Source organism: Carassius carassius, chromosome 20, assembly GCF_963082965.1.
Source record: "Carassius carassius chromosome 20, fCarCar2.1, whole genome shotgun sequence".
Lineage (NCBI taxonomy): Eukaryota > Metazoa > Chordata > Actinopteri > Cypriniformes > Cyprinidae > Carassius > Carassius carassius.
In genome coordinates this window covers 30,386,050-30,397,817 of record NC_081774.1, presented here as the reverse complement: position 1 = coordinate 30,397,817, position 11,768 = coordinate 30,386,050, and the positions used below count along the sequence as shown (strand labels likewise).

The following is an 11,768-nucleotide window of genomic DNA, read 5'->3' as shown; positions in this document are numbered from 1 at the left end:
AAATGTATTATTTTGGTATCCGCATAATTTGATGGTCACATTTAATATTAACAGGAATAGATCAGAACTGCTGAAACAATCACCTGTATAAGACTGAAAGCATCAATAATGTCTGCTGAACCTACTAAGAGACTTGTGGCTGTGTTTATAAGCTGCCTTGCGCCTGAAACAAAGCCTGCATCAGCTTTGAACTCTATAAAACTTCAAAAGCTAGTAAACATATTCAAGTGAAATAGCCTTATTTACAAAGCGTAATCGGGTTCGGAGTAATGTGCATGTAATGTGTACGTGGAACATGATGAGACGCAACCATTTCCAGCATTTAAGAAATAGGTATTAGTTAAGAAACTAAGCTTTTTCTCGACTTGTACGATGTCAGATGTTCAGATGCAATTATATTTGAGGGAAAGCAGGTGCAACGCGCTGCTCGTATGTGCAGATATTAGCTCTGAGTGTTAAAATACTGCGAATGGAAAGCTGCGTTGTGTTTGCAACATCAAAGAATGAGTTATAATAAAATATGAGCGCAGAAAATAAACAATAAATTAGTAAACATGCTAGAAAGATAAAAAATTGTTATAAAAAAATATTTGTATATATATATATATATATATATATATATATATATATATATATAAAAAAAAGGACTTTCAGAGTGTTTCTTGGTTGAATCTTCATGTTTCTGATCTTTAACCCAGGGATTACGTGTGCTATGAGTTGTTGGTGTCTCTGACCTTCAGGATTTCCTGTTTGAGGAAGAGAAACCATGAGATCACAGATAAAACAAGCTGTTACGCAGATGAAGGCAGACATTAGAGGGATGTAACAGTGTAACGGTTTTGTGGTGCACCGCGAGGCTGACATCTTCTGTGATGTGCTTGATAAATTATCTGATAACATCACTTTTTTAGTATAAATATGAAAGGAGGGTTGGGTACCGAAACCAAAACTTGACATATTTCCGTTTGCGTGCGCAATGAATCTAGAATATAAGAAAGCTTTTTTTAAATTAAAAAATTACAAAAAATAAAGACCTTTTCCATGATACACCTGTAATTGTGACCTTTAATCTTAGAATTCTGACTCCTTTTCTCTGAATTTTGAGATACAATCTCGCAATTGTGAGTCCAATTCTGAGGGGGGGAAATGGGCAGTCCAGAATTCTGACATTTTCTTCTATGTAACTCATAACTGCGAGTTATAAAGTCAGGACTGCAAGACAAAAAGTCTGAATTGTACCATCATTTTCATTTTTTATTGTTTTTCTCCACTGGTGGAAACAGGCTTCCATGATACACTCCTATTTGTAAAGTAATAAAAACAACAACTGAAAATAGAAAGTACTATGGGAAAATAATCAATAAACCAACTATAAAATGCATACAAGCGTTTAATATCAATCAATCGTTTTGCTTCTAAATATAAAGTTTTTGCTCCACTGGATTTTGTGCGGTTAACAAATATACATTAAATACTGTGATGTGGTGTAAGATTTAACAACTGTGAAAAAGACATTAATGCATATGCGTCTGTAAGACTTTATGGGAGGTAGTATTTCATTTTACATTGGCGCTTCTATGGGATTGCGGTCTGACTAATTTGCCATGTTTAGTAAATCTGGCCCCTAGTGACAGGAAAATCTTACCTCAAGAAGAGCGTCTTTTAATTTCCCATACGCTAGGTCAAGATCATCATTGATAATCAGTACATCAAATAAACCTGGCTCTTTACCTGAAATATGGAGATATATTTAATATTTTAATTATATATATATATATAATAGTTTAGAAGTGAAAACAATTACAGCAATATTTATTTCCAAATAATGACTTACTTATTTCCATGTCAACTTTGGCGGCACGTAAACGTTTTTGTAGACTTTCCTCAGATTCGGTTTTTCTATCCCTTAATCGTTTTTCCTAAAGAGATGAGGTTTTAGATTAAAATGCTGAAAAGGCATTCAAATATAATATTTGGATTGAGACGGATGATTTCTCACCAGGGTTTCCATTGACGGAGGCTGGATGGACACATAGATGGGGTTGAGATCGGTTCTCTTGATGTAATTCACTCCCTGCATGTCAATGTCCAAAATGCAAATCAAATTTTTGGCTTGAACAGCCTGTACAGCTGCTTTACTGTGAACGGGGCAAAGATGATGTTAGTTACAACTACAAAGATATTCCTGCATGCATAGACAGGATTTCTCTAAAGTAATCATATTCATGTCCCTCATATCTTTGGCTGCATTAGAATGATTGGGAATACGATCAAGATTGCATAGAAGGACGTTTGGAGAAAATATAATATTTAACGCAACTCTTATCAACTGAATGGCTTGACTACATTTGCTTTGATGAACGAGAAAGTCTGTAAAATAATCCAATCTTCCCATCGCTAACAGATGTTTAGCTCCAACAGAATCAACCCTGTGGTGCTGTTCGGTCAGTTTTGACAGAAAATAATTTGTATTATTTATTTATTTATCGTTTACTTCATCGGAATTGTACGAAATTTGGTAAAGGACATGATTCGAAAAGATAAAGTGGTCCTGAAAAATAAAAATAAATAAAATAGCCACACTTGCGCTGTTTGCAGTGAACAAAGACCACACTGGAAACGAATGGGAAGTGAATTTCTTTCTCTAGTGGAAACGTTTGGTACTGCGCCCAAACAAAATCTTACTGAAAACTCATTTTTTAATACATCAACCTCATATTTGGAACACAAGTTGTTTAGATACAGGGCTTTGATTTCCACACATCTTGAGAGTAAAACCTTACATATTTCATATATTTTGTGCATATTTCATATTGTATGATTATATATACAAATCATATATTTTTTTCACTTCAGAAACTTTTTTCCAAGTGCCTTCTTTATAAAGAAACCAAAGCAAAGTCTGTGTGCATTCAAAATTTACGTTGGTTTAAGTTGGAAATTGTATTTTAAGGTCTACGCTCAAAAAGTGGTTAGCAGGTATTTAATAGATCATAACCATAAATTTAGTACAATAAAGTAAAAAATACAATAAAACATTACTGAACTAAAACATACTACGTTCATTTCATTGATTAATGAAATTGATTTCATCGATTCATTGCATTAAATCATAAAAACCTTTAAGAAATTCTACTAGTATCAAAAGGATGTCAGCGATGTCCCTTCACAAACGAGCAAGACTCTTAAGGAGGAGGACTATACCTTGTTCCATACATGTTCCCTGAAAATTCAGCATTTTCAATAAATTCCCCCTTTGCTATGGCCGCCTGCATCACTTCCCTGGTAACATAATGATAATCTGAAGAACAAAAAAGAGTGATCTCAGACCAATGTGAAAACAACAACAAGAGATGGATAAATGAGAATACAATTTCACACTTTGGGCAGAAGGTATGGAAAAGATATATCATATGTATATATCAATTGTATTTCTTTTATTAAGTTTCAGTCACCTGTTTGTCACAGAGAAGAAAACCTTTTTTTGCTATGGTTTTTAATCAAACAAATCCAAATCCAAGAGCCCAGAGAAATGTTTCCACCAAATATGAATCTTGTGGTGAACAAGATGAGATTGTGTTTGACTGCTCGCTCAGATAACTAGCTGTTAATATAATGATTAATCCTCGTTGTGAAAGCGTGCTTCAGTGAGAATAATGCAAAAGATATTTTCAGAAGAACGGTGTTTCTGTAGCAGATCAGAAGCCTAACCTTTGCCGTTCTCCTCTCCTGGACGGGGGCTCCGCGTCGTATCTGGTAAAAGATCATTCTTGGTTATTTGTCATTTTCCAGCATTTGTACTTCAGTGTGTGTCTTACGGGAAACGCTGAAGCCAAAGACGCCGTCAAACTCCTGGAGCAGCTTCTTCAGCAGAGTGCTCTTGCCAGCTCCAGACGGTCCACTCATCACCACAGGCCTCGGTCCAGCCATCGCTGGACACAGACACACACACACACACACACACACACACACACACACACACACACACACACACACACACACACAACACACTCAGAGACACCGGAAGTCTACATCAAATATTGACTGAAGACTGATCGGTTTTGAAAGAAGTCTCTTATGCTTGCCTAGGCTACATTTTCTGATCAAAAATACATTCAAAACTTTCATATTGTAAAATAATGTTTTAAAATACAATTTATTCCTGTAATGCATCATTACTCCACCCTTCAGAAATCATCCTACTGTGCTAATTTACTGTTACATTATTATCAATGGTTCAGATTTTGGAACAGATTTTTTAAAGTAAAAAACATATTGTTAGTAAAAAAAAAACTTTTTTTTTTTGATGAACTCTTTGATGAATGGAATGTTCAGAGGAACATCTTACTTTGCCCAAACGTTTGAATGTTGAATTTGACTTAAAATTTTTTTTAACTTAAATAGAAAACAGATGTTTTAAATTGTAATAACATTTCACAATATTATATCATGTTTTACTGGATTTTTGAATAAATAAATAAATTAAAAACACACCCTTAGTGCACACTTGTTTAAAAAAAAATCATCTTTTGAACTTTAACTATATACAAGAGTGGCATGGATTTTTTTCCCCCTCAGCATTTATCTCAACATGTTCCAGCAGGCCTGGAGCACAAAAGCTTGTTAGTCGTTAGCTAACGAGATCATCAGATGAGGCAATCCACGGAGGACTTTTTAATGACCGTTTGTGGTCCTGCAAAACTACAAACCCTGCACTGAGCCATTACATGCAGCTGAACCAATAAACTAATGATAATCCAAGAACAAACCAGCAAACAGATCCATCCAAAACACACACACACAAGCAATCAAACTAATCATCTTCTAAAGAAAATCAATGTGAGTGATAATCTAGTGTCTTTTTGATTAAACAACTTCTTTAGCATGAACTGTAATGCATGAACTCTACACTCCTAAGTTTATATTCAAGCATTCAAACAATATTCATTATAATACATTATTAATAACAACAACAACTAAATCTGCATCAGAATCCAAGCTCTGTCTGTGCACTGCTTACCTTGCTCAAGTGTTAACGTGTCACTTTGGTGTGTGTAACTGAAACTGAAAACACACACAGCACTCGGTGTGATCTGAATGTGTGTGTGTGTGTGTGTGTGTGTGCTCCAATCACACACAACCCAGTCAGTGCCATGGCATCAAACCCTACAGCAGACTGACTCAGCACTGAGAAACACTTCTGCTTAACGCTTACAGAAAACTATGACATTTCCCATCAAGCTACTGAATTATTCAAATAACTACAGAATTCATTCATACTAAATAATTAACTACATGGCTGGATGAATTTTACACCAATCATGTCCAGGTCACAATTTAGTTTAAAAGAAAAAGACAATGATTAAGCATAAACAAAAGCTTATTTTCATGTCTGTTAAGAATTTATTTTTTTCCTTTGTGATGCATTTTCTTCACATATACACTATTGAACTATAAACAAATGAACTAAATTTCTATAATTCTTATTATTCTCAATGCTTATTCAAATGACTGTAATAGAGTAGTTTTATTTGTTAACGAATCTACTTCACTGCTAAATCTACACCACGTAATGTCAGTTTTGACTGTGTGTGTGTTATTTAAACTATATTTTGACCACACATCCACAATTTATTTCCCCTCCTTTTTTAAATTATATAGTATGTTTTGTTCACGACTCATAATTAATAGTAAAGTCAGAACGAAGTCTATTTAAATAATATTTTGTAGTATTTTTCCACCATTCTACAGAAGTCAATGGGGACCAGCCACTGTCTGCTTACAACATTCTTCAAAATATCTCCTTTTGTGTTCAACACATACATTTTTGGGACCTTGTGTCTTATTCCAGCGAGATCTGAAGTGAGTCTCGGAGCAAACACAGCTGTGACTGACATGGGCTCGGACGTACAAACGGCTGCTTTCAGTATCAAAATCACACACACACACACACACACACACTGCATTCAAGCCAGTTCTTGAGCTTTGTCTTGTTTAATAGCCCTAAATAATCTGTTGAAAATTCATTTTGTACCATTGCAATTAAACCCTCTTCACACCCTCTCCTTTAACACTCTGTGCTTTTAAGATTTATAGTAAAGGATTAGGTAAATAGGGAGCAATCGAACCCTGAATGAAGAATATGCACCATATACAGACCTTAACAGTTCGAAAGCGTTGTTCAGAACCGGTATAACACCCAGCACTTATTTTAATGCATGCTTTACCTTTAAATAATCCTTTCATTTCACTCATTTCAACGGGGCATCTTGCTTTATTTAACAGTCATGTTGTGGCATTTTGAGCTGGAGAGGATTTCCTTTTTAACTCTTACTGCATTGGACTAAAACTTGCTTTTTGTCCTTTTTTTGGGAGTTTCACACCATCTTATTACACTCGTGGTGTTACCAGCGTAAAATGACCAGAATAAATTGCTTGTCAATTTCCCATTAAGCTATATTAATCACCAAATCTTGGATTCAATCTTTTTGTCAACTTGTTTTCTTTTGATTAGCAGAGGTTTTTATAGCGTAGACCTCACTGATTGGGGTTTTAAATAAAAAAGGCCTTATTTGTGTATAATCCTGGCAATGTTCACTCATAAACAGAGATGCATAAACCCAGATCACCAGATTCTCAGGACTTTCAGTACAAATTAATGTTCATTTTTAAATGTTAGTTTGACAGTAAGCTTCATTACTACATGCATTTTATATTAAATGAGAAAAGCGAAAAACAGAAACATTTTCCACTAGTAGTTTGGACTGTAACTTACATTCACAAGCAGCTTCGTGTTTTCAAAGCCACAGATACAGACTATAAATAAATCTAAACAGCCACACTACTGTATAGTTATTTAATCTTGTACACTGCATAATACATTACACGTGTATTACATGCACATGATAAAAGCATACGCTGAACGTGATGAATCAAATCAGCTACAAGAGTAAAAAAAAAGCATCACATGAATAAAAATCAACATTATAACAGCACTTCACCACTTCTTTACTGGATCCTCAACACAGAAAGATGACACCACTGGCGACCATCACACATGATTTAAAGCTACAGCTCGTTTCAACTCACCTGAAAAAACCCTGGAAATAAACCTTAAATACATCGGAGAGGGAAAAACTGATCAAACACGGAGAGGGTGTCTTCTGTAATCTTGCTTCTCTCGCTCACAGCCATTACTGACGCGTCGATGGCGTCATCAGAAGCGACGCGACGCGCGCCTCGCAGATCTTTATCATCCGCGCGCCGAACGCGCTCATGATGTGGACATCGCTTACTCTTACAGGGACACGCCTCACGGACAGTTTAAAGAAAATAAACGATTTTGTCTCTGAATAGTGTCTGTGGTGATTAAAAACAGCGCTTCGTGTTAAATTTATGATATACAAGCAGGCGGGTTCCCGGATGTTGTGTGAAGCCCAGGCCTGTTAGCTCCGCTGCACACGTGTGTGTAAAACATCTCTGCGTGTGTCTGGAGGAGCAGAGGTCTTGTGTGTCTCATCGAGATCTGGAGATTGAGAGGGGGTCAAGACCAGCTCAACTGGGACGAGGTGAAGAACTGTTTAACAATATGTTTAATTAAGCTAACAGCGCTAACAAGCCGCGGCTAGCAACCCAGTCTACACTATCACTGTGGAAAACCATTCCCAAATATGCGAATATATTCAAACACTTTACACACTTGAATGAATATTAAACCTACTCAGGAGGCTAATAGTGAATAGTTGTGTAGCTAGATTGTATTTCTGTTAAGATATCACTATTCCATGATGGCGGATAAAGTTTTTCCTCATGTGTAGCCTACCTTTTTCCTTGCTGTGGTCTCTCATCACATCTCCTTATTGTGTAATGTGTAGGACACCGCTGTGGTTTTAATGGACGTGTTGTCTTTCTAGTTGAGGTGCTCACTGCTCAGAGTGACATCATGAGATCCTACTATCGCGAAGACTGAGCTTATGAATATTAATGAGGTCTCACAGGCGTTGCCTGGTAACCTGCATTGGAGCGTCCCGCTAGAGCGCATGCGCAGCTCATTAATATTGCTGAAGCGCATGCCAGGATTATGGATATTTATTTATGCAGAGCTGACGTCAGTGAGGCCTGCTGGGCTAACGTGTCGCAACCTGTTTAATATTCATAAGATAATATCGTCATAGTAGGGTTCCTAATTTGATGTACCTTTTTTTTTGTCAAGACATTCAAATGACCTTTAATTTTATTGACATTGCTGCTTATCTTTTCTTTGGGATATTGATTCAGAGCTTCCATGCAGGTTGTCATAGGTAACTAAAATTAAAATTATGAACTATTTTTTTGTTGCTTCAAATAAAAAATTGTAAACTGAAATAAATTATAAAAACATTTTATTTCCACTAGTTGTCAACATTTCCAACATGCCAATTTTTATTTAGTTTAACTTTAGTCACTGATGTAATAAAATAAGTAAAACTGAAATATAAATGAATAAAACTCTCTCTCTCTCTCTATAAACCCTTAAAATGCTCAAACATAACAAAATCACTAAAACATTAACTAAACTTTTAAATAAAATAGAAAAATAACAACTGATTCAAAATATTTATAAAACCGTTTTTATAAAAAATAATATATATATTTAATATAAATTGTTTTTGACCTTTTAAGCACAATTTCTACTAAAGTCGAATTACTATAATGCAAATAAATAATTATATTATTACTTTAAAAGTATTCAAAATATTCAATTATATTCTAAATATTCTTAATTCTATAATAATAAAAATAATAATAATAATAATAATAATAATTCTCATTACAGGAATTCATAGTTTTTCTTCTTCATATAAAACTGATTTAAATTAAATGCAGTATACAACCAATTTTGCATTTATATGAAAATACAATTTAAATAATTTAATATTTCTCACATTCTAATCTGTGATAATGTAATCTTTTTCAACATTGTAGTACTGAGAATGAGATTAATGTGCTTTACAGTGACGAAAATGAAAATGAAAACAGGATTTTACTGAATTTCAAAGTGAATTCAGCATCAATGATGCATTCTGGGAAATGTTCTTCATCTGTAAGGCCTATAAACCTTTGAACATTAAGGTTTTTTAAACAGTCTTTTATTTTTTAAAATAAAAAACCTAATGCAAATAAATATAATTCTCATTACAAGATTGCACAGTGCATAATGCATTTTCTTTAATTAAAACAGACATAAAACAGACATAAATGCATTAACACAAATATTCCAATAATTTTAAAATACAGTTTAGATAATTTAATATTCATAATGCTCTAATCTTTAATAATATAATGTTAATTGTCAACATTATAGTACAATGATAAAAAGTGCAGAAAAATGTGCAATTGCTTAATAGCCCTTGCAGAAAAATCAGAAAATGGTGTTGAATATAAAACAGTGCCACTGCCAAGATCGATCAATATACCTCCAGTACACAAGGTCTGACAATAATGTTAATAAATATTTGAATGAGCGCATCTATTATTATATTCAGAGGCCACAAGAGACATGCAGAAACTTTTGAAATGCATATTGATAGACAAAATAAAATCACTAGAGTTTTGTGAAACAGCACTTGTTTTGTAACTACCTCTTCTAGTATTATATGTTACTTTCATTTCTAAAAAGAATCTAAGTATATTATTATGAGATTCTGGTGTTTTTCATCAGAGGAATGGTGCTTTCCAAACACGAAGAAGAAGCCAGTTTTCACGGTACATAGACATAAAGAATATTAATCTGAATATGTGACATGCTTTTAATATCGCAACAATATTACAAGCACTGTAAACCACTGATCTTGTATTTATTGATTTGTTGTCAGCACCAGAAAGCTGATAAAACCACAAGAAGCCTACAAAAAAGGACACCACTGACAAAGACCACGCTATCTATCTCAGTCGAGGACTGATATTAATTACAGATCTGACAGAAAGAAGAAGAGCAAAAGAGAAAATAAAAGCAAGAAGGAGAAAAAGAAGAAGCAGAAGTGACTCTTCAGAATCAGACTCTGAAAGCTTTCAAGTTTCCATCGAGTCAGTAAACTAAAGCAAAAACCTTTATTACTTGTTTATAAGCTGAACCAGGATGAGTTTGTGACAGATGCTTCACAAGAGGGCGCTTGGACACTGATGCACTGCTTTAGCTTCGTCTTAGAGAGAGTTTCGTCAAAAGTGATAGAACTGTGTTTGGTTTGAAGAAAATGAGCACAATGTGGCTTCATTCAAAAATGCAGTGAGCTGTTTTCTGAAGCATTTCTTCATTTAAACTCCAAAGCTTATATATAAACTAATAATATATATTAAGCAAATATTACAATTTTAGTTACAATCTAAGTAAGGTATTAGATTTTATGCAATGTATTCGGACTACTTTTTGAGTCATTTTATCACATTTACTTGAATGGGATTATTGTGTTCCATGTTGATATATATATATATATATATATATGTGTAAACAACAACAAAGAGAAAAATTATTCCATTCTTTATCAACATCATAACGTTACATGATGCCAGGGTGTTACTAGGCTGGGGTTAAGGGAAGAATTGCAGGCAGTTATAAAAATAATAATAAATATTTATATATTTTTAATATTTAAACAATACAAAATAAAACATGTTAATGCTAAAAATAGAAGTTTTATTTGCTTACCTGCATCATGTCAGTGTGAAAACCAGAGAAATGTGAATGTGATGTTAAAATATTGAAATATTAAATTAATCTCAGGGGGACTGATGTTTTGTGTGAAGGTGTTCAGGAATTCCTGCATATGAACAGATATTAATAACATCACATGGCCAGATTCTTCCAGATTTGAAGCATTTTTGTCTCCAACTAGTGGCTGGTGTGTGCAATTCCAATCTGGATAAAAAAAAAAAAATTAATAATAATAATAAAGGAATTGGGGAGAATCAATAAATTATGAATAATTTACTGGCATTGTGCGAATAGTATGTCATTTGGTCATCTATAAAAACATAACTGATCTGATCACGCACATTTTAAAACGTATATAATCTAATAGCAAGCACTTACTTTCTAGAGTGTGATTAGATAATCCAGATTACATGAGATACTATACAGCACTGGTGTAAAATGTTATATATAGAAATATGAAATGATTTAACGTGTTTACAAACATGTAAGTATAATTTCCAGTAGGTGACAATAAATTACTTTCATAATGAGTTTTGAATAATTCATTGAAACATTTAATTCAAAATTTCCTCTTAATGTTTTCTATAATTGATCTCCAGTCACATTTAGTCAAGGACTATATTAATTACCTGTCAATTATTGTTATGGTTTGAAATATTCTTTGGTGATATTATTTTTATGACAATTTCTTTTTATAATTTTACACCGAATAAATTTTGTCGTTACAAATTTTAATTCTATCTTTTTATAAATGCTATAATAATTATAATAATAAATATATTATTTTATTTTTATTTATTTTGCACAAATTCAGTACAACAAATTGCGTATTAATCAGTTTTTTTATCCAAGTATTTTAAGGGGAAAGTATGTCAAAGATTTTAATTTGGTTTGCTTTTAATAATATTAATAATGAAAAATAACAATTAAAACCGGATCAAGAAAATAGAATTGGGTCGGTCAGACGAGGCCTGCCACTGAAATTATGAGGTACATGTAAATCCATACAGTTTATCTGTAACATAGTTGATGAACTCAGCACTAGCAAAAACATATTTTCTTTGTAATATCAAAATGG

At 33.5% G+C, this 11,768-nt stretch overlaps 1 protein-coding gene across 2 annotated transcripts; it reads right to left on the bottom strand.

Moving 5' to 3' along the window:
• Positions 1 to 599: 599 nt before the first annotated feature.
• LOC132096848 (guanylate kinase-like) lies at positions 600 to 7,962 on the bottom strand. 2 transcript variants are annotated; one of them, XM_059502492.1, is made up of 8 exons: positions 7,823 to 7,962; positions 3,819 to 3,932; positions 3,712 to 3,753; positions 3,205 to 3,301; positions 2,000 to 2,138; positions 1,835 to 1,919; positions 1,646 to 1,731; positions 600 to 746 (listed from the first exon to the last, which is right to left on the bottom strand). In XM_059502492.1, the coding sequence occupies exons 1-8, from the start codon at positions 7,845 to 7,847 to the stop codon at positions 711 to 713; spliced, it is 624 nt and encodes a 207-aa protein (XP_059358475.1). In that variant the 5' UTR covers positions 7,848 to 7,962; the 3' UTR covers positions 600 to 710. The 2 variants fall into 2 exon arrangements, with proteins under 2 accessions (XP_059358475.1, XP_059358474.1); XM_059502491.1 differs by lacking the exon at positions 7,823 to 7,962 and adding an exon at positions 7,090 to 7,381.
• Between the last annotated feature and the right edge of the window lie 3,806 nt (positions 7,963 to 11,768).

What these genes read in the sequence shown, in the direction of transcription:
- LOC132096848 (XM_059502491.1), bottom strand. Translation starts at nt 7,123, where the DNA reads ATGTATTTAAGGTTTATTTCCAGGGTTTTTTCAG. An exon ending in AGGAGAGGAGAACGGCAAAG is followed by an intron (nt 3,302 to 3,711) that starts GTTAGGCTTCTG and finishes TTTGTTCTTCAG; the next exon opens with ATTATCATTATGTTACCAGG. An exon ending in TAAAAGACGCTCTTCTTGAG is followed by an intron (nt 747 to 1,645) that starts GTAAGATTTTCC and finishes TTCCTCAAACAG; the next exon opens with GAAATCCTGAAGGTCAGAGA.